The sequence below is a fragment of the Bactrocera dorsalis genome, chromosome 4 (genome assembly GCF_023373825.1).
Source record: "Bactrocera dorsalis isolate Fly_Bdor chromosome 4, ASM2337382v1, whole genome shotgun sequence".
NCBI classification, from domain to species: Eukaryota; Metazoa; Arthropoda; class Insecta; order Diptera; family Tephritidae; genus Bactrocera; species Bactrocera dorsalis.
The window spans coordinates 72,299,801-72,323,400 of record NC_064306.1 but is presented as its reverse complement, the minus strand read 5'-3'; the positions used below and the strand labels follow the sequence as shown (position 1 = coordinate 72,323,400).

At 35.3% G+C, this 23,600-nt stretch overlaps 3 protein-coding genes across 5 annotated transcripts in view; 1 reads left to right on the top strand and 2 right to left on the bottom strand.

Annotated features, from left to right (window-relative positions):
• Nucleotides 1-6: 6 nt before the first annotated feature.
• On the bottom strand, nt 7-2,579 carry LOC105225567 (uncharacterized). Its single transcript, XM_011204095.4, has 5 exons — nt 2,060-2,579; nt 1,510-1,980; nt 1,203-1,435; nt 825-1,135; nt 7-764 (listed from the first exon to the last, which is right to left on the bottom strand). Exons 1-5 carry the CDS (start codon nt 2,441-2,443, stop codon nt 28-30), a joined length of 2,136 nt encoding a protein of 711 aa, XP_011202397.4. The 5' UTR covers nt 2,444-2,579; the 3' UTR covers nt 7-27.
• Nucleotides 2,580-2,785: 206 nt separating this feature from the next.
• Nucleotides 2,786-5,298, top strand: LOC105225543 (uncharacterized). The gene is made up of 5 exons (XM_011204060.4): nt 2,786-3,825; nt 3,881-3,909; nt 3,976-4,090; nt 4,307-4,493; nt 4,548-5,298. The coding sequence occupies exons 1-5, from the start codon at nt 3,082-3,084 to the stop codon at nt 5,072-5,074; spliced, it is 1,602 nt and encodes a 533-aa protein (XP_011202362.2). The 5' UTR covers nt 2,786-3,081; the 3' UTR covers nt 5,075-5,298.
• A 3,812-nt stretch (nt 5,299-9,110) lies between these two features.
• LOC105225548 (eye-specific diacylglycerol kinase) overlaps nt 9,111-23,600 on the bottom strand; it is a 198,359-nt gene continuing 183,869 nt past the window's right edge. For 2 of the 3 annotated variants that reach the window (XM_049455790.1, XM_049455792.1), the window contains 12 exons: nt 22,135-22,261; nt 19,125-19,461; nt 18,876-19,056; nt 18,400-18,809; nt 17,788-18,081; nt 16,754-16,980; nt 16,435-16,653; nt 14,799-14,847; nt 13,525-13,578; nt 13,174-13,237; nt 12,636-12,793; nt 9,111-11,017 (listed from right to left, as the gene is read on the bottom strand). In XM_049455790.1, coding sequence (XP_049311747.1) covers nt 10,774-11,017; nt 12,636-12,793; nt 13,174-13,237; nt 13,525-13,578; nt 14,799-14,847; nt 16,435-16,653; nt 16,754-16,980; nt 17,788-18,081; nt 18,400-18,809; nt 18,876-19,056; nt 19,125-19,461; nt 22,135-22,261 — 2,364 coding nt within the window. In that variant the 3' untranslated portion in view covers nt 9,111-10,773. The remainder of the gene's footprint in view (nt 11,018-12,635; nt 12,794-13,173; nt 13,238-13,524; nt 13,579-14,798; nt 14,848-16,434; nt 16,654-16,753; nt 16,981-17,787; nt 18,082-18,399; nt 18,810-18,875; nt 19,057-19,124; nt 19,462-22,134; nt 22,262-23,600) is intronic. The other variant, XM_049455791.1, reaches the window with a different exon arrangement.

Sequence of the window (23,600 nt, the reverse complement as noted above, 5' to 3'; positions counted from 1 at the left end):
TAAAATGCAAAAAAAATACACCGAAATTCAATTGACTCCAAAAGTCGTCCGAGTTGGTTCTTTAGTTATTGGCGCTAAAACGCTAGAAGAGGCATAAGTAGATGGCATATAAGCACTGCCCGATGTATTGTTATATTGTCGTTGATCTTGAGCTCCTTGTTCATTCACATGCATTATTTGCGCTGGTGTGGGTTGTTTAAGTGATTTGGCGTAAGAACATCCTGTGATCCATAGTGGACGGGTTTTGAAACGTTGCGCTGGATGAAAGTTATGCACATTACCAAATTGCACATGGTTGAGCGCCTGATGAACCAAATAACGTGATTGGGTGACAGCAATGGGCAAGAGTTTAAGTGAGACGAATCGTAATCTTTCATAGCCATTATCGAATGACGACACCGGATAGGCAATATAGGGACGGCTAGGCAACACTGTATTTGTGCCGGTCATTAAATAACATAGGGCTAGTACTATCTGTGTATCGTTAAGATTGTGCGCTAACGGTGGTTTATTTCGGTATTTAGGAAAGATTGTGCCGAAAATTCGATAGCCAGAAACTACCAAATTTGGTAAGTATGTGGCGGTGGTGGGCAACTGAAAACTCTCATGATAGGCCTGAAGTAGTACATCCTCTTCAACGGCAGCTAAATTTGCAATGGCCAAGCTCATGTCGATAATCTCATTTAAATCGAAATGTATGTTTTTTGGTACTTGATGAGATGCGATGAAGCTCACTGATTGGCAATCATGTGTCACTATTCCCACTAAGAATAAATAATCTTAGTATTTTAATTATTCAAAGTAACAGTGCAGTGATAACTTACAAAGATGTGCATTGTCGCTTTCTACAAAGAAAAAGTAGTTGTAGTCTGGAAAAGTTCCAATCGTTTCCAATAAAACACAGACCACTTCACATATACGCGAATGTATGTCAACAAGTTCTTGGCACTGGAGTACGCAGAAAATAGACCGTGCTGTACCAACTGCGCTCCGCATCATGACCGCGCCGTACTGAAGATCTTCACGTTCGAAGTAAGTGCCGAAAATGATGACTGGTATTTGCCAGCAGTTGGCTATGCATTTAAGACGAAGCATGGCATCGAAATCTGTCCTACACATTCGATGCAAAGATTGCCTATTTGGAAGAAGAGCATTTTTAAACTTACAAAAACAAAAAATTAAAATATTAAAAGTTCACTCACTTTTCCGACGGTTTAGCCCATTCAATACTGAGACATTGGCCTTGTAATATTGTTCCTTGTAATTCTTGTAAACACTTTTCAGCCGCCTCACGAGTTGTGAAATCACAAAAAGCGATTGTTCGAACTTTCGTAACTTTTCTAATCTCCTGGCGAGGAATGAATTTCACAAGCATATCCATAATGTCACGTTTATTAATGCAAAGATCCACATTTCGGACAAAAAGTGTTTTATTCTGCGCGAAGAATTAAACGCATATAACGGGTTTGTATAAAATCTACATTTCATATTATCAATTATTAAACTTACTGATTTCGACGTATCAGTATCGCGTTCAGTGTTTGCCCAAACAACTTTCAAGTCACGATTCCACATTCGAATTACACCTGGTGTTGTGCTTTTCTTCGCTTCTAAAGCTTCTAGGTGTGACGGGAAATGTATGACGGCATAACCACGGTTCTTACAATCGTTGTTTGTGCCTCTCATTTCTTGATTACAGACTTCATCGTTTTTGCCGTGATCCCCATTAATATTTTTACCTGAATTGCCTACTTGGATATACAATCGTTCCATAGTTGGAAACACGGTTCGTAACTTTTCTTCAATCTCTACTTCATCCAAATATTTCGGTATATTGCTCACAAATAAACAGCACTTTTCATACGATTGTAAAATCTCTAACTTGCGATGAGGTGCAACATAAAAATGATTCAGCACCTCCATAGCACAATTTGCCTCCTCCTCAGTGGTGTACCTGACGTATGCGTAACCACGATTTGCCTAAAAGAAATGTATATATAACATATATTTACTACACCGAAACATACATATGTACGAGTAATGATATCAAATTTTCTACCTGATTGAAATCCATCGGCAAACGCATTTCATATATTTGTCCAAAACGTAAAAATGGTTGTATAAGTCTCTGTTCGTCTATATTTCGTGGAATTCGACGTACAAAAAGTTCGCATGCACTTGATGGGGGAGAACCTTGCCAATCCTCTGGAGGACCAAGCACTTTACGCCCGTTCATTTGCATGAGGGTAAATGGTTGATCCTGTTGTTGGAAATTGGCGTCATTACGCAAAGGTGGACTAGAAATTGGTGGTGAAGGTGTATAATTACTTCCACCAAAGTTATCAGAAGCGACCGGAGCTGATAACGGGTATATAATATGTAGTGGAGTACACATTGTATCACTCCTTCCGAAATAGGACCCGTTGGCTGTTGTGTATTCCATTTCTGCAAATTGTGTAACTTCAAAACTATTTAAGAACTATTATCTGCGTATTTGAATTTAATTTCAATGAAAATATTGATCATTCTAAACGTGATCTACGAATATCACAAACAAATATCCGTTGAGACAATGCTGCCAATTCTACAAATTATTTGAATTTAATGACACTTTCCCGTTACTTCGCAATGTTGCCAGCGAATGTGCATTTAGTGGAATTCAAATAAATTCCTGAAATTTAACTGTATTATTTGTTTATTACGGTAACGAAGACCGAGAATTTAATCTTGGTAATTTCCACTTACATATATAATTATTTAAAATACTAATCGTATGCTAAATAAAATGGTAAAAAACTAGGTAAACATATTTTGTAGTTAATGAATTGAAATACAAAAATCTGATATACTCGTTTGTCAAAAAAACTGAATCTGCTATTGTATTATTTGCTATTTGGAAGCACAGAAACTTGACCACTCTGTGTCCAATTAGGCCCAGAAATAACATAAGGTGGATACTATTTCGGACGAAACGCAATAACATTAAAAAGCGTTTTAGTTGGAAAGTGAATTGTGGGTGTTTAACCGTTGAAGATAATATTTTTTATTTGTAGACAATAAAATCATAATAAAAAGACAGAAATGTCTGATTTGTCATCATCGTGGTTGGGGGGAGGCTCCTCTTCGTCACCATCTGAATCTTTCTCTTCGTTTTCAATCAATCATAATGATATTACTTGGGAGGCACTATTCATGAAAGCCGCTGCTCTGCCTGCTATTTTGGAGAATGGACGCAAAGTGTTTGGACCGCCAGTAGAATATATAGGTGAACGTCCTTCCTACATATGTGAATTGTATGTATCGAATTTACCCAAGTCTCTGGATGAGGTACGTTTTCTGACCTGGTTGCATCGCTGTGGTGTTGTTTATGAAATGCGAGTGATGATGCAGTCTTTTAGTATGACACGCGGTTATGCTTTTGTACGATACACACAAGAATATGAAGCTTTAGTGGCGTACGAATTATTAAAATGTTTGTTTTTGGGCGGTGAACGTGTGTGCGTTTACCGATCGCAAGGAAAAAATCGCCTCTTTGTGAGTAACATTCCAAAGCAATTGCCGATGTCGTCTCTGGAGGAAGGTTTCAAGAAAACATTCCGCGACATAGAGCGTTGTATATCGTTTCCAGCTACAGAAACTTGTTCGTTGAGAGGTGATTTCAATCGTGGTTTTGCTTTTATCGAATTTTATGATCACGAATCGGCTATGGAGGCTAAGAAAAAAACGACACCTGGTCACATGCGCATGTGGGGTAATGACTTAAAAGTACAATGGGCAAGGCCGAAATTATTGCAAGCCCACTTCAAAAGCAACAATGAACAAAAGGTTAGAACTAATTGAAAATAATATTTCATGATTTTTTCTAATTCGTACAATTTAGGAAAAACGTTCAATGGCTGGAGCGTCAAGGTATGAATTATTTATTTTTTTTTATATATTTGAATGGGTATATGTATTTATTTTATTGTTTTAAAGCAAATCACAAGACTATTGTGCTAAATTACGTTTGTTCTGTTTGGCTAATAATTGGTGCATACCGGTGGTAATTTATGGGAATTGTTTCTACCAAAATGGATTCCAATACGGTGGAGTACGCAAACATTTTAAATAATATTTCTATGGTATACAAATATCGGAATAAGTTATATGTATGTTAAGCAGTTTTGACAATTTGAACTTATTGGAGCAATTTTAGCTATTATGTTCCATGATCAAGAAACTGAATTTTTTTGTAGTAAATTACGAAAACATATTGAGTGCTGACCTAACAACTCAAGCTACTTTAACGTATTCTATTGGTTTATAGATATTATTGAAAGATCCCACGAGTGGACAGTTAAGTGGCATCCTAATGGAGGTGGCTGCAGGTCGTGATATGCAAGATGTGCATGTAGCAATGTGCGAAGTTGCTGTGCAAATAATTGACCGCAGTAACGGGTTTCCAAAACACCACTACATGGTGCGAGTGTTGAATGGATTTCGTGCCGAATTACGTAAGATTCATACAAACTAAACATTGTAGTATTTATACAAAATTTTCGTTGCAGTGTTAGTTTGCGGAAATTGTTCAGATATTACGTCACTGGTAAGCCATTGTGACAGGAATGTTTTTAATTTCAATTCTATGGTAGAGTTGGCAGTCGCTTTGGAAGTCTTAGCCCAATATTCAACGGAATTTATTTTGACCACTTATAGAAGAAGTTTCCTAGTTTTACGAAACTGTTTTTCTCTTCAGCGCCAGTCACACATTGTCCAGTTTTACAGTATATATCCAAAGTTCCGTAATAACCCACCGCTTAACCTGGCGTTCAACGACACTGAAATAACACTTCTCGTTTCTGAAGTTATAATGGAACATAATGTTAATGAGTTTTTAGCCATGGGAGAACAATTAAGAAATCCACCCTACATGATATTGAATTCACAACGGGTCCGGAACGCTGATGGTTACAGATTACGTTACATCAGTTTGGAAAAATTAGAAAGTCGCGAGTTTTACCATCCGCATCAGAGAATTAATGCTTCGCCAATTTGGATTACTGGTCATTCCTATCAAAAATCTATTTTCAAATAGAAGACTCTATTTGTTTTAAATAATGTAATTCATCGTTTGAAAACTTTTAAAGTGAAGTGAATTTTATTTTTTATATAAAATATTTCTTTTGTGAATTGAAAAGATTATGTATATCTATGATCATGTTTACCAAGGTGCACCTGAAGAGCTACCGTTGATTATTTTTCAACATCATAATTATGTACAATTTTCAATACCATATAATGTTAATAAAACTATGCTTTTTTAATAAACATTGAGTATTACTTACAGTTTTCCCATGTTCGTTGATAGAAAAACAAATGTTTAATATTTCCAAAAAAAGTTTCTTTAATTTTTTCTTTAATAAAAGTAGCTTCGGATTCGTAGATTAAATATATTTATTTACAATATCTTGCATTTGACTTTTAAATATAGAATTTGCCGAAATTAATGTTTCTTATATTAATTATTTGTTGTTTTTTGTTTAATAAAGACAAGTCTTTTAGGCTTAGCATATGTATGTATGTATGTTATTTGAGTTAAAAATGTCTTAAGTAAAGAAACAAAACATGTGTAGATGGTGTTTGTAAGCACTCCAAGGAGCTGCAACGCGGAGCCAATGCATTAGCAAATCCCAGAGAGCAACGGTGCTTTGCATTTAACCACCTTTGTGGAACGGAAAGGGAGAAGAGGCACATGGAGTATTTTACAGAGTTTAATTTAAACATTTCATATACATTAAAAACAAATTAACAATGAATTGCTGTTTCTCAGTTTTTGTTTTACTGAAATGCGGCCTCCCGACTTTCTTGCTTCGTTACATTTTAAGTACAGACTAACATTAAAATTGAATCAAATTCCTCAGTGCTTGCAGTGCGTTGTTTAGTTTTAACTTCAATTTTTATTTTCTAGCTTTCAATTGTAAGTTTTCTAAATCTATTTACATTGTTTTCTTTTATAGTAAATTACAATTATATGAAGTTTTGTACGAGCAACAACTAATTGGTTGCTCGACTTGTAGTTAGTAGTTCCTAATTCGTTTAACTTCTTTGTTAATACATGTAAGTATGTATGTATTTATTTTGAAAAATTGTCTAAATTTCAGTTGTCAGACTTGAGTTATTCTTTAGTAAAAAAGGGTGCTGAGAATTGAGAAATATCTATGAATTTTATGTACATATGTATGCTAGTACACTTTGCACTTCAGCTAAGTGATGAGATATTCCAGCCAGTTAATTGGCTGAAAGTTGGGTTGTTATTAGTAAGCATTGGAGGACTATATCATACATATAAGCTATTCCTTCCATTATCTTTCTTCGAAACGGACTGCACGGCGCTTGAAAATTATAATGTGTTTCTTTTTCCAACAACATCAACGATGTCCTCATACATACATATGTAATTAATTACAAATGGATGCTTCGCCTTACAATCTTCACTCAATCGCCAAGTGGTAAATTTCAGTAAGCGAGTTCAACCGGTGTTAACCAGTGAGTAGTTGTGAAGTGTATGTACATATGTATACTGCTAGCCATATAATCGCTTACTAAGCAACTACAGTATACCAGTTTTTTTTTATATTAATATTTACAATGAACCGTTACACTAAGCGTATTAGTACTTAGAGCTAACTTCTAGCGGAATTTGTGATTTAATTTTGAATTAAATTGTGTAATGCTGTCTTAACATATTTTACATACACATACTATACATACACGCGTAGTTTGAAAACGACAAAGTAAATAATCATGGTAATATTGTATATTGTTAATATTGGGTCTTATATAACTAGGAATCATAAGACTTTCGTTTCAAGTTTTTAATTATTTTGGAATATGTCCTACGTGCAAATATTATATATAGTAGTGTTACTCCTAGCTCGCTAGCAAATTTATTAAGTAACAAAGTTCATTTCACTTGTGAAACTTGTGTTTTCATTACCCAATATGTTCCATAGTTAATTATACGCCTTCCGCAATTAATGTTAATATATAGTATATAATAATCATAATAAAGTAACTGTTTTATGTTTTTAAATTTATGCAGGCCAATCGATGGACATATTAGCATTTATATTTTCTTAAGGAGTTTAGTGGTTGCTGCTAATTCTACATGCGTAGAACTAATTGTTAATTAGTTATTAATTATTAAATACGCATGTGCGAAAAACTTTTTATTTTTGAAAATCAAAGAATTTTTTTCTTAAGCCTGTACTATATCATTGCTTTCTTGTATTTCTTTTTTTATTGAAATACTGTGCATTACTTCCAAGGATTTATTTCTAATTTACCTAATCCTAACTGTGCTTATTTTTAATTGTTTATGCTTTTTTTAATATTTCGGAGAAACGAAATCGTGCGCTTAACTTGTCGTCAATAACGCGTTAAGTGCGTGTGGTGTGTGTGTGTAAGAGTGCACGTGTGTACAAGTGAAGATTGTCCGTTGCCTTTCAGTTGCATTTGATTTTATTTAAGTTTCTACTTTTTTAATAAATAATTATTTCCTTTTTCAATTCACCAATTTTCTATATTTAATTGTAGTTTCATTTATTGCAATTTTTCCTCATTCAAATTTGAGGTTATGTGTTTTCTTTGAATTAAATTAAACTATTTCTTACATTTTACTTTGTATAATTATTTTTTGTAACTTCCTCATATTCATAAACAATTTATTGCAAATTTAAGGGGCTTGAATAAAAATGCAATAAATCGTGTTTGCATTGATATTTAATGAAATCCAAAACATAGATACCAATTTGTGTGTTTACTTTGATTTTTTCTTAACACATTTGTATGAAGTGGCTTTTAACCACAGATTTTGGTTTTATTTTTAAAAGCTCTCTAATACATACATACATATATATACATAGATATGTATGTGCTACATGTATGTATGTGAATTAAAGGAAGCATACAAATATGCTAAGAAAGCACAATTTTAATTGTTATATTTACGAAATAAATATTCAAATATTTTGAATTAATTGACTTGATTACTACCTTATGCGACTACCAATATTACTGACGAATCTAAAATCTATATATGCATGTACTAAATTGTATTTGCAAAAGAATTATTAAACAAAGTTCGTGTCTGCAATTACAAATATTTTCGAATTGAAAAAACTTTGCAAATGCCTTTAATGATCTAGGAATATATAATTCAATTAATCATTACTTTTTTCTAATATCTGTAAGAGACAAATATTACATTTGTTTTGAAAATTTTTAATATTGAAATAACACTAAACTACGAGTATCTTAAATTTGAAGATTATTCGGCTTGTGTAACATTCTCATAAACAAAAAAAAATATGTGTTGTTTACTGAAAACATGTATGACATAAATATTATATAATATATTAAATGTATGTATGTATTAGTTAACGATACAAAGAAGTATATTTCAAATCAAAAGCATATATTGGCCGATAAAGAGAGTTATAGCTGACTTCTCTTCTTCTTCTTGGCTGACTTCTAAGCATTCCGAAATGCACCCAACGTTGCAATGTACTCATATTTCAAGCTCAACGAGAATGTTTAGTCAATTTATGGACGCAAATACCATTATAATTTTAATCTGCATAAGTAGCAGCTCTTGCAGTAGAAATTATGAATACGCAAATTTTCAGCCATGAGCTGTTTCTATACTTTAATCAAAAGTGTTTGCGCCTTGGTACTCAAATACATATTGTTATTGGGTAGTCTGTTCAGTGGAGATAGCTGGAAAATGAGCTTAGAGGTTACTTAAGAAGAAAGTACGAAGCAAATTATTAGCTAAGGTGTCGGCATTCCTTTCCATCGGCTCCTGAAACTGTCAGCTCACTGACCGTGGCCGGAAAGGACTCGACTCTTCGTCCTTTCAAGTATTGTCAACTCGAGAGCATTTCGCAAAATTTTTTGGGTTATGATTTATACCACTACCGGAACATTTTTATTATTGAAAAGCAACAATTATATAATCACAACTTAGATTTTCTATATGCATTCATAATAAACCCTCTCGGCCAGACGAACTTAAAAAATAATATTGAAGTGAAAATAAGTAAACCAATGTAAAAAAGAAAGATAGTCTGTGTATTTTGTTTGTATTTATTTTAAATTCATGTTCATAAAAGCAATTGAAATTCGAAACGAAAGTGTGTTCTTACAGCATTTTGTCTTACAGTTCGTTGAGTATTACTTATTTACATGAATATTTACATTAGAATATCAATTTGAGTGTGTGTGTGTTTGGGTGTTTAAGGCTACAGTTTATAATTTAATTGTTGACGTCTTAACTTTCTCTTAAATTAACCACATTGTATTCGATTTTCCTCTAGAATTAATATGAGCTTTATAAGTTAATTTATTAAATTATGCATGTTTTATTTAATTATATTTCCATTGTCACCAAAATAAATGACTCTAACTTGGGTAATTTCAGTTTTTTTCGTTTTTCATTTTTTTACTTTCGCAGAATATTCATAATAATTCTCATATCACAATTTGATTTCTTCTTCGCTCTATTCGCGTTGTTTTCTTTTAATGTTTTTGTTGCTACAAGAAGCTTGCAACTAACACAAACGTGTGTTACGGATAACCTGTTTGCGGTTGATCATTTACAATTTCAAATTTTTGCAGTTTTTATTCTAACTTGCAACTTGTTGTTGTTGTCTTAAGCTGTTGCTAGTTCGAAATACATAATTTACAGTGTTGAATTGCATTGCATTGCTACAATTCAAACAGGATTCAAATACTTGTTGTGATTTATGTGTGTGTGAGGCTTTGTCGGTAGACGGCACAGGTGTTAATTATGCAAAACTTATTTCAAATTAATTGAGTCACATTAATTATTAGGTGAATTCTTTGTAAATAGGCGAGAAACTCGTTGATAATGCCATAAATCTATCTAATAAATAATTAAAATGTATTATCGTAATATAAATATGTGTTTTACTACAAGTTTTTAAGAATAAATTGTCCCGTCCAAGGGGCCTTTTGCATTTTTTTCTAATACTTATTTGTTAAACGTAAATTTATTGTTAAATACTTAATGTTAATTTTAGCATACTAAATTTCTCGGGTTTTGACTTAATCTTTATTGGTGCATACATTCAGGCGCCGCTTTAATTTCGCGACTGTCTCTGCATTACGAGAAAACGCTCTTGACCTTAATTTACGTAAATGGAATGTTTGTTTGTCACATTTGATGTTTTCATTTTCATTTTCGTTTTCGTTTAATTTATTTCAAAATTCATGTGCATCGTTTGCGTTTGCGGGGCAGAAAAGAAATAGTTAAGTTAATTAGTAAAGTGTGAGTGTCTTAAATTATGCATAGTTTTGATAATAATTACTGTCGACACTTCGCAAAGAATACTTCAAACACACTAATTGATGAATTCAAGCGTTTATAAAACAATGAGAAATTCAGGTTTGTCTTATTTAATGCTAAATGAAATAAAGTACGGAAACAAACTGGAAATTATATTCAACTTAAAACTCTTACGATAACAAAAGGATTCACACAAACCAACTTACAAAAAAGTATGTACATATGTATTTGATAATTCTAAGCCTATTGTAAATTCAATCAGTGCAATGCTTTTGTTTTTGTTTTTGATTTTTTTGATTGCAAACTACTACATTGCCCGCGTTTGAATCGTGGCCAAGCGTTTGGGGAAGTTTACTATTTCTAAGTGTGTGTGTGTGTGTATGTGTTCGGCTGTCTAGCGGCTTCATCTACTGCTTAGCTGCATTTTACGGTTTTTGTTGTTGTGTTTTATTGCGCTTTTTTGGCAAAACTGTTGTTGTGTGTATCGCGGCGCAAAGCGTCTTACTTTCCAAATATGTTGCAATCTCCGTAGAGTTCTTGTTGAAGGCCACCATCATCGGTGTATTGCCGCATAGGTCGCGTGCTTGTAGATTGGCGCCGGCAGCCACGAGCATTACACAAATGTCGCGCCGATTGTGCTCGGCAGCAATGTGTAGTGCTGTTTGTCCCCTGTGGGAGAGAGAGGAGATATGTTGTATGAATGAAAATCACAATACACAATTAAAATAACGGTACTTTTAAAGTATTAGATCATGCTCAAAGGTTATATACATTGTGACAAAAAAGCGTAAATTGTAATCCCCTGGTAAATGATACTTTAATAAAATGTATTTTGCTAAGTTGTAGGACTGTCTGTGTATGAAAAACATTTCTAACCAAATTTCGTGTGCCGAATCATTGCGAATGTTGAAAAAGATGATTCTGTTTTATCAAAACCAGAAGCCTACGAGTTGTACAACGTCTTAAAAGACGGTCGAGAGATTGTTGAAGACATGCCCCGTACTGGACAACCTTCGACCTCTTCAACCGATGAAAATATTAATAAAGTCAAGATTGTACTGTATATGTTTGAAACTCATCAAACAAGTGTTTGAGGGATGACAAGAGAGCTTGATATCTCTCGCGATCCCGTTCGAATGATTTTGGTGGATATTTTGGTTATGAATCGCTTTTTTGCTCTACTCGTCCCGATAAAGCTGATTTTTTTTTAAAGAGAGTATGGTAAATAGATTTCTTTGGACATGCTTGATCATGCGAATTACGATCCCACAATTAATGGAGAGTATTAGAACTGACGATGCGACATGAGTTTATGAATTTGACATGCAAATAATTCAACAATCAGCAGAATGAAGGAGAAAACGAGCTGAAAAAAACACGCCAAAACCGCTCGAAAATCAAGTTGATGATCATTGTTTTTCCGGTATCCGGATCATTAAATTTGTTCTGGAGGGACGGACGGTTAATAAGGAGTTCTATTGGCCATACTGAGGCGTTTGTGTGAGAGCATCCCTCGAAAACGGCCAGAGTTGTGGTAGAGCAATTAATGGATTACAAGTATATCATTATTCATGGATGATGCACCATCGCTTTGAGCCACGATTTTGACCGAATTTAAAGCTAAAAATCGCAATGAATACCATCCGTTAATCACCGTATTTACCAGGTTTGGCTGCGTGTGATTTTTTCTTGTTTCCTAAACTGAAATTGACGTTCCCTGGAACCCGTTTTCAGTCGATCAAGGAGATAAAAAAAAAATTCGACGAAGGGCTATCCCAAAAAGTGTTTCGAGGACTGGACAAATCGTTGGTATAACAATGTAAACGGTGGGAACTACTTTAAAGGCAACAAAATATGGTAAATATTGATGAATAATTAAATATTTGGCGTTTTATTTACAATTTCCGGCTACTTTTTTGTCACAATTTATACCAATATATAGGAGAAAGTGGTAAGAGTATTAGTTCAATTAAATATAAATGAATGAGTTTGTGATCTGTTTGCCTCATTTTGCAAATCAGAATGTGATAGAAAATATCCTAGCTTATTTCATATCCCAAAAATTATGAGAGTAAGTTCGGATCTTCTTTATTTTGCTTATAGCCGAAAGTCCATAACCATTGACTTTAGAGTTATTTTAGCGTTTCTATTCTATATGCTGAAAGTGTTTTCATGAGCTTTTATGTTCATTTCGATTTCGCAATAAATTTAGTAATTCATAAAGCCTTTCGTATATAATTCGGTACAAAGGTGTACATGTATGTATGTATATCTTAGCACCACTTACCTATCTTTGTCTGCCAAGTTGATCAGACGTCGCGAGGCACACGATATTATGTATCTGACAATGTCCTTGTGATTGTATTTGCAGGCGAAATGCAGTGCTGTCTGTCCGTTCTTGTTTACTGATTGTAGTGAGTATCCTTGTTCATGTAGTGCACGTAACTGTAAGCAGCGAGAACAAAATAAAAAAGAAGAATTGAAGTTGTGTCTGAACAGATTTTCACTCTCGCAGACATAAATTTAATAGAGAACTTAATTGAGATGACGTTGCTATGCGGAAGAAGGCATCACAAAATTTTGCTTAAATGGCGACATATGGGCATATGTACTTATTATATATATTTATGTATATATGTATAATGCGTATTCTCTGTGCGCTTGTGTGGGTGTCGGGTGCAGGAGTCAAGGGTTGCGTTAGTCACAAATCACAGTTGATTAAACAAATGCAAAGGTTAGAAGGCGAGTGCGTGAGGAGTAGCATTATTTGAATACTTAAATGAGGTGAGTGTTAGAAATTCACATAAATACGAGTGCATTACTACCATATTCAGGTCGCCTTGGTGCGCCGCTAGTAGTACGGCATCGGAAGTTTGTTCCAGTATAGAGCTAAGTGTCGATTTCATATTTAGTTTTTGAGTTCGTGCAATGGTGCATCGATGTTTTTATATATCGAAATTATACGTTTTATTTTTGTTGTTGTATACAGTTATTTTGGCATTACGAGTGTGTAACGCGCATTGTGTAGTATGTTTTAGTCCAAAAATGAAAGAAAAAGAAAAAAATTAAATAAATAACTTTATTTTCGTAGAAAAGCTCTGCGATTTCTGACTTTAATCTGGCAAAAGTTAATTAACTGCAAAATGTGTTAAGTTTACGCTGGGGCTCAAAAATACCTGAATCCGTAACCGAAGACGTCTTCGTTGAAACTGAATAAGCGATCTTTATTGCTGCATGCAAATTATTGAAGACAGTTTGAGATATTTTAGTTTTATTTTAATATTTGCAATGGTTTTATTTACGAAAATGCGATTAAATGTAGTTAAGAGCGAAAGAGAGCAGAGAGAGTAGCGATATGTATTTATGAAGGCGGTCAATGCATTTTCGATGTTGATAATTTGAGGTTAGGTAAACTTGGAAATGATTTTTCTGATTGAACTCTGTTTGGATCTTAAAATATTTGTACGTTTTTTATTGCTTTTATTAGATGTCTCTGTTGCAGCGAATGTCACATAAACAAAATTATCGTTCCTCATTCCATGTCATTTCGTTGAAATGCTAAGTACTGAAGAAATTTCTTCGTTACATTTTTTTAATGCTGAAATAGAGTCGCTAAATGGTTCGTTAGTCTCAGCTATGCCGATTTTAGTGCTATGGGATAGAGAAATCGTTAGGTCTAATGTGAAATTCCTTTTATAGCACAAAATACAGTTACGGTAACCTAATTAGCAACGCTGCTGTGTGAATCATGTTACTATTCTTAAGTCGGGAAGTTGACTGGAATAAACTTTTGGAGGATATTTAAACGACATGAGTCGTTGATTATTGTTAGAATCGAGTTCACAATGATATCTTTAATGATTCTCTACATCAAATTATTATTAGAACTACATTTTTTTTGCTCAAGTCTAACATTAACAATATTTATCATAATTAATTGACAAAAAACAAAAGTTTTATACAAATCATTTAAATTGATTATCTACAATGAAGAGATACTATACTACATAATCTGAATAGCGTTTCTACGTTTTGTCAGTTAACAAGATGCATCAATGAAGATTTTAAATATTTTAGAGAAAAGCTTCAAACAATTCGGTGCACTTTAAGAGGATAGCACGGAATATGTTCTCTAAAAACATGCATCTCTTTCTTTTCAATACTATTATTAATTTAAATGAACGGAACTATTTGCTAAGAAAACTTTTGCAAGTGATTTGAGTTTAAGCAGTGCTGAAGTGATGTAGAAAATTTTGCGTTTTATTTTTTACACACGGCTGTACCAATGAATTCGAAGTTAATTAAAGAGAAAAGGTGTTTTGAATTTTGAATTTTCAAAGTTGTGAATTTACGAATGTGAGTTGGAAATTTGCTTCGCAGCAAAGAAAATGTTTAGCATTTTAGGTGGCATGAATGAAATATTATGTAGGAATATAGATGCGCCCTTTACCTCTTCCATTTCATAACTTTGATGGGTTTTCCGATTTGCAAATCATCGTCTTTGTATATATGTATATGCATTTCAAAATTATTTTTTGAGACATAAAAATCGAAAATAACCTCAATTAATATCCGCTCATCTCACAAATGCGCAATCAATAATATTATATACAAACAAATAATTAAATATACTGCTACCATTAAAAATAAATACAAGTTTGGCATACGAAAAATATTGGAAATGTCTTCCATGCAGTCAACATACCATTTGTGATAATTATCTTTGTGCACAGTGTGTTAAGTTTGGGGATTTTTGGTTTAATTTTGAGTTTTTGTTTTTATTTTTGGATTAACTTTTGTTGGTGGCGCGAAGATATCGGAATACGGTTTAGTCTTTGCTGTCAATATAAGTTGCGCTAGAAGTATGTTTGTATGTATGCACGTAGGAAATTTTGCACCTGCATATGTGAGTATAAATGGCTGCTTCGCTTTATATTTGTATGCATAATGGTACTTACATTTATGCGGCAAGGACTAAGCTGTATTCTGAAATCCTTTCGTTTTTTTTTGTTTTTGAAGGTTAATAATTCGCTAATACTACTTACACAATTACAGTTACATCCAGTTAAGGAAATATTGCAAACATAACTTAAGCAAACAAGGTATAATACAATGGAGGAGTATATTTAATAACAATAACAAATATGGCTCAGAAATGAAAAAACTAACTTTGAGGAAAAAGTCTAAGTAACTTGAAGGGGACTAGCTCGGTAATAAGGCTATTTATCGCATTTTTGTTGGACAAACTTGAAACTAATTTCTCAAATTCATTTTTGGAAGCTGACTGCTGGACCAGTATTTAAGTAAAATCTCATAACTTGAAATAAAAATATATTGGTTGGTCGATTTAAGTTAGTTTAAGTAAAAAAAATGTTATCATTCAGCATCTAAGTATATGTAGATCTTTCTCTTTACCCCACATACCGAAATATGTAAGTATGACCGTCATTTCAAGCGACTTCATATCTATAATGCGTGTCGCTCTGAAAAGAAGTAAGTTGCTTCCGTAATCGGTTCAAAAATTTCGCATCAAACATTATTTTTTAGTTCCCTTTTTACTAAAAACTTTTTTCTGACTTTTCGAAAATTACATTTATAATTATAGAGAACGTTTAGTATACGGTTCTTACTCTACTTAGCTCAATAGTTAAAAAGGGAATATTAAGTAGTTAATAATAATAGTCAATGTCTAGCTATGAAGGGGAAAAAACAGAACTAATTCATAAGAAAAAGGAAGCAGCTAAAATAACTGAAAATTTAATTTCTGGTTCTAGCAAAGGACACACAGTTACATGCCACACTAAATTATTTATTTTATTGTTTGTAACTATTTCAGTAAATCAAATATTACTCAATATTTTTATAACAACAAAATTGCCCCCTTTTTTGCACCTCTTATATGAATATACTCCCATTCACGCATTTTAAATTTGAATTTGGCTTCATTAAAGGTTTCCCACCCAAAAAAATATTGCTATGTGCATAAATATGAGATTGCATCGCTTTATCGCTTTACAATTCGAAACGCTTCTTGCGGTAATAATAATTGCAAAACATGCGTTTACTTATGTAGGGTAATTGCGTACCGGTGCTGCCGGAGCGGCCTTGCTGATCCATATTGCGGCGCTCATTTTGTGCGCCAATCCGCTGTGAATAGGCGGAGAAGGAGCGCTCCTGGTCGGGCGTCTGCGGCATGGTGGCGGCTTCGTGGTCCAGAATGTACAGCTCGTCGATGGCGATATCACAAATGTAGTGTAGATGCTCTTGGGCGCGATCGATGCGGAAGTAGTGCTCCGCGGTGCAGGCTGTAAGAGAAAACAAAGCAAAAAAAAAATTGTAATTTCAATATTATTGTAACTTGTTTGGAAATGCAGCTTTTTAGTTAATTAGCGAGCGTGTACTCACAATCGATGAAGCACCAATCCTGTGATACCTTCGGGTATGTGATCGATTCCTCGAATTTCGCATTGAGCATGTTGCGCACCTGCTCCAAATCGCACTGCGACTCGATCTCCATTTTGCCCAATTTATTGGCCAATTTGCGCAACATGTCCTTGTCGTAGTGATATTGCTCGTATTGTTGCATCGTGATGCGCAAAATCGTTAAGTGTAGTTTCTCCAATGGGTTCACTCTGACGTAAATGGATAGTAAAATGAGCTTAGTGAAACGCTTTGGCAAGATTATTATTATTATTATTAATATGGCCAATGCTCATTTATTTGTCGTAATGTTGAAAAAAAAACAATGTTGTCTCTCAATATAAATTATGTCAATGCAATCTCAATTGACTTGAGAACTTCGCTAAATTTTTTTCTCTCTTTCTCTTTAAAGCAATGTATGAAAAATGATCAAATAGTGGAACTATTAACTCTCTTTCTGAGCAACACTGAAATTTTACATTATGAGTAGTGAAAATAGGGTTCAGCTCTTATGCTGGGAACTAGCGTCTAGGCCTTCGCCATCTGACGGAAATTCGCGAGAGATAAGTTTAGTCACAAACTTCGACGCTTTTACTATCGGAATTCTACTATACATATATTCTATATATTCTACTAGTATATTCTGAGTTTAGAGGTGAGAGAGATGAGTTTAGTCAGAAAATTCGACGAAAGTTAATGAGGACTTCAGAAGGACAATGCGGGACACCTTACTCATTTATAAAATTAAAGAGTGGCCATCACAGAAATCTTTCCTACAACTTGTTCGAGAAAGCTTTTGCTGATATTACAAAAACAACGGATAAATTCTGATATTTATTGTTTTAGAAATGCAAATTTCGGAATAAAGCTTCGCTACAGAGATAGACAATTCGTCATACATGCTTTTAGCTGAAATAACACTAATACTATATTTAAAGAGCACGTTTTGAGCACAAAAGTGATTCGAAAGAAAGACATAAGAATATTTACATATTTAGAAAGACATTGTTTGTACTTACTGTACATCGCCGCGTCCGTGTTTGCGTTTGGCCAGCATAACCGCTTTGTTTAGCAAACTCATTTCGATAATTGATGGCTTCACGCGGCACGCCTCGCCGTCTACCTGCATCGGGATTGTCTTCTTGGTGACGATGCGCGCCGACCGACACTGGCAAATGCAGGTGCCGTGCAAACCGGCCTGCAGCATGGGCAGCTGGTAAGTGGTCAGACCGACCACCTCTAACATGCCGTCATCGATGGCTGGCTTGGATTGGCCGAACGAATCGTTCCAGGGATGGGTGCCGCCGCCATAGCTAAGGGTGTGGAACGCATGTTCGGAATATCGGTGAAGAAAGAGAGAAATAAAACACAACAAAGTTTTAATATAGGAAACATAGGAGTGCCGGTGCAGATATGTATCTAATGCACTCTTGCATGACCAAGGGAGCTTTTAAAAAAGGTGTGCAATTTATGGCTAAGTGATTGCAATTGCCGCTGTCTGGCGTACGTCGGAAAGCTTTAATCTAGAATTCATTGTTTTTGCAGCCATAACACCTTTAATGTGCCACTAATGGTATGCAATGTGCAACGTAAGTGTAAAAGTCTCTACTAGAAAAGTGCAGTGAACTCACCTGCCAATATTTAGGAAGAGCACTGCATGACAGCCGGCGTCGCGCAGTTTACCCGTGAAATCCTGGCCGTCGCACTCGAGCGTCACCCACTGTGAGAGATTCCTATACTGTCGCAAGATCAGATCTTTGCCGCCCATTTGACCGTAGTACATCTTGTTGCGCAGACGCGAGTTGAAGCGCTCTGGATGCGCTTCGCGCGCCTCGTGAAATTCGAGTGCGATGTGCGCATCGACGCCGAAGGAGTAATAGTTATTGATCACATTTAACGGGACATTGTCCTTACTGCGGCTGACATTGTCGTCTTCCACCTCACGGTTGGGCGTGACATTCAGACGCCAACGATCCATCAGCACACACTGGGACATGCCGATTTCTCGTAATATCTTACTGACCGGCTCATCGGTGTAGCCCTACGGGAGAGTAAGTTGAAGTATTTCTTTAAATTGTCCAAACGCGCCAGCTAGCGGCATACTTACACCTCCCCAACCGAGAGCGCGAGCGAGATCATTGCCAGTACCTAAGGGCAGCACACCAACAGCTGGCGCCGGTGTTATGGGTGGGTTCAACATGTCCAGCACAGAGAGTACCCAACCAACAGTACCGTCGCCGCCACATGCTAAAACACGCAAGTTAGGCGCTTTCCGAAACAGCTCCAAACTACGATTAAACGAAGCAGAAATAAATAATCAACAACTGATTATGGCCGCAGAACGCCGCGTACTTACCCCATCTTTGGACCACCTTGCGTTAAATCGAAAACTTGTCGCGGGTTCAGCAGATGTTGGAATTTACCCAAGAGCTTGACACCTTGATTGCCGCCCGATTTAGGATTGATGAACACAATCACGGGTATTACGTCGGGCGATGGTATCGGCTTCACGATGAAAGCGCGCGGCTCTTTCTTCTCTTCCTTTTGCTTTTGTCGTTTACTCGCTCCCTTCTTCTTACTGCTGGTTATGGTCACATTGGTCTTGTTGTTCACTCGTATGGAGGATTTAAAATTACCTTTGGTAGGCAACTTGACGATCCAAGACGGTGGCACGATAATTGGCGCGTAATTACCTGTAATATATAAAGGGTGTTTTTGGTACTCAATTTTCGAAAAAAATTACATAACGACTGTGAGCGGATTCCAAAATGCTTTCGCAAGTTAAAAAGTGATTCCTATTCGCTAGGTATCTTAGATTGTAGTACTAATTTTGTATCACTCTTTATTTGGTTCTTACGCTGGCAATATTATTGTTTGGCAGGTATGCGTTGGACTCAGTGTAGTTTAGAGCAAGAAAAGTTAAATGCTCAAACCTTCTTGCTCAGTCCAAAGGAAAACTATTGACTTTAAGCCTTCATATCAAGGACGAAAAATTACCAAGCGTTTCTTACACCAGTCGCACGAGTTTGTTCTGTCAGTGTTTAGCTTGTGCGAGCTGAGGGCTGAGAGAACTGAATTTTTCAATTTTCCAATTTCCCAAGAAAATGCTAACAATTGCATTGTGTGCATATGTGGTAATAAGATTTTCACACTGCAAAGTAATAAAGCTGAGTATTTTACAAATCGTAAATGCAATCGGAAATATCCGCAAATACTTATGTAATCCCTCTCTTCGCTTCTATCAATGCTTTGCCGCACCTGCTGCGGCAGACAAGCTCATACTAATTTCGAGCAGATTTGCTTGCTGATGACACCGAGTGTAATCGAAGTTGAAGGACACACACATGCAACTGCATACACGATGCATGTATGCACAGCTACCCGATAGTACCTCTTGGCTCTAAACACACACACGCATACACAATTTTGCCCACTGTTAAGATTTCTGGTGCGGCCACTGCAAAGCCTTTGTTTTGGCGCTGCTGCGTTCTCGAACGTGTTGAGCGGACGCATTTACGGCTACCAATGCTTGAGCTTGAAGTAACGGTTACTATACGATAAACGACATAGCAGCTTAGTCGTTGTGCGATGGTGGTTCGTAGGGCAACGACTACTGCGAATCGGTGACCGTGGGGCAAACCAACAATAGCATCGAATGTACTAAATTATCAATCCCAACATGGGGGAAATATGAAAATGGCTTGCATCAGTGGTTTGGTTTAAGTGATATACATAATTGAACTGAGAAATTTACTGTTATATGTATCTAAACTTGCAGCATTTGGTGCCATTGATTTGACCCGCATATTAATTTCGCAGGATGATTCTATTTGAAACGCCGTAGTAAAGCTCTGCTTAGCGATTCGGGTGGTTCGGCGGAGGGAGTTTAGATTGCCCTTATCTGCATATTCCATTTCAATGCGACGATGTAATTGATTACCTTGCGGCTTTTGGAGAAACGTCAAAACTCAACTATCCTAACGATATAATATTTGGCAAATTGATAAATAAATTGGACTCAGAGGAGCTCGCCACACAAAATTTGAGTAGCTTTGCTCTGGAGCAATATAAAAATGTATATATTGAATAATTTCAACCCTTGTGACATGTAAATTGACAATGGATGGCTATAGTATTTGCACATGGCACGCCACGACGTATGAGCAACATCCGCTGTTCGCCTCAAATTGCTAATGCACTCAACTTCTATCCCGCATTACTAATGTGGTGCATTAACTTAATTATAGTGTGTTAGATAAAGTGAAGAAAGACGGAGAGCGATAATCTTATAGCACTAAAGTCGGTGGCGTATGAGTAACATTTCAATATAAAAGTAATCTATAGTAAATTGACTTTTGGCTAGAGTTACTAAAATTATAAATAATTCTTTAAGCGAATAATTTTTACGGGTGACATAAAATTAAATTATATGTATATTACTTTGATTTGAATAAAATGTTTCCAAGAAGTTGGGTTTATTATATAATTTAACTCATTAAACATCTGCGATTGTTACTCGTATACATAGATTCCTGCTGGCGGCGAAGAAAGCTCGAACCAACGGCTTAGTTAATTATCCGAGCTTTGTTTTTGTAACCATACTGACTTCGAAAATTGTGAACAATCGAAAATAATGACAATGATATGTACGCAACTGCAAGAATTTACTTGCGTTCACCGCTATTGAATAGAAAAGTTGCCTCATTAAGTTGCAGTGCTGATTGAGTAAGGACTGAGATAGAAGATTTTCAGATAATTTTATTTTACATATGCACATATGTACATACACACATACATATATGCAATTGTCTCTACGGAACAATTGCGTTGCAGCACTTGCAACATAATGCACGCTTTTGTAGCAAAGTTTAACTTTCAACAAGTTTGTTTTTCTTCAGTCTTATATATACATATATCGTATATACATATATGTACATATATAGACGTACACGCACACACACGCATTCGTTGGTGTTTTGCCACTACGACAGCGTGCGTGGTGTCGGATTTGTGTAATTAAATGGAATTTTTAAGTGGCCCACAAGCACGCAAGCACTGCATTAAGTGCAACACTCGACAATATTTTCCCTGCACGCTCACATTTACTCAAACACTTCCTGGAAAAGTGCCATAAACTTTTGAAAGTGACGGAGCATAGATTTAGCTGAAAAACACTTCGATAGCTTGGAAATTTATTTAATGTATTTTTAATGCAAAATTGATTCAGAAATTAATTCTTATCAACTGAAATTACAAGCAGTTATTTGTTTGGAAACAAAACACCCGAGAGTGTTGTATGAGCATAGCCCCATTCGTGGTACTTCAATTTGTTTTATTTTTTTATTTTTATAATTTTAAAAACTTACCCAAGGTGCACTCTTCGCCGATTTTGGCTTGATTAAAGCACGACTCCTTGTTGTGGTAGACCTCGTGACACCAGGCGCAGGACAGCGCCACTATCTCCTTGGAACCAAAAAGTTTACCCTGGACAGCCTGAAAAAGCAACAATAAATATGTTGAATTAAAAATCAGACTGCGTAAAGAAATCATGAGTAGTCAAGCCTTTCAAAATCCTGCTATTAGTAGTGTCAGTAAAAACTGTTTTGCTTTGTGGTACTTAATAGTTTAAAATACTGGAATTTTTATGGATTTCCTTCTTTGGAAGCATTTAAAATTGCTAATTTATAATGGAAGAGAAGGTGAGACCTAACATATCATAAACTTCGAGTTTACTATCTTGCAACTTTTTATGATCGCATAGCGTGGCTTTTCGTGCTATTTTTGTATGAAACCATTCAATATAATGAAATTAAGACGCGTCGTAAAATTCACAACTATGTTGTCCAAATGAAAGTAACCTTTCTCTGCAGCACAACTAGGGCAGACTAAAAGCTTAAATTAATCGAAAAATTACAAAACAAACCGATTTCCGATTTACAATGATTTTTTATTGAATTATGAAATTCATGAGAAATGAAAAATGTGTTTTAAAATAATCAAACTTCAACCGAAAATATCTTTTAAACAATCAGATGAAAATCGTTATAAGCCTTATTTGAAGAGCATTAAATTCCCTACAAAATCTATGAAACGAAATATTTTTCAATTTTTCAAGTAGTTGGAAGCCATCCATCCATCTGATAACAAGAAAAAATATGCATCAGCAAGGAGTAGAACCTTCTTGTTACAATTAAGAGCTTCTACTTCGAGAAAATTTCTTAGCGTTATACGGGAACCTATTTTCAGAGAACCAAGCAAAAAAAATTTTAAACTACCCTAAATATGAAACAAATGAAGCGTATGCAGATATGTATATTATTAAAAACTTCTAAGGTAAAAATGAAATATTTAAAAATTCTAAAACAACCTCGCCGCAGACGCTTTACACATTTCTTGTCAGAAATAATTTCCTCAAATATTATAATGCCATATCGTATGTATGTATGTACGCATGTCTCTATTTTCTTAACCGCAGTTAGCCGTTAGCTGTTGGCTTTAGCCTATTATTCCCTGTGGCATTCTTCTTCTTGTTCCAACTGCTACCGTGTAAGTTGCTTCATGTCGCACCAGGATTTCTGTACTATGCCATAAGTTGCCCTAGTTGTTTTTGTTGCTGCTACCGGACATGTTTAATCGGCACTATGGTATAAAAGGTCGGACAGCACGGACGTGGCAGCTTTTCCAATACACTGAGTTATGCGCTATATCCCTTGACGCTTGGGCTGCATGCATATTGTAAAGCTGCTTTTGTTGTTGCTGTTGTCTTAAATTTTGACTACCTGCTATGCATTATTATTCAATATGCTATTTATGATGGTATCGATGCCATTAA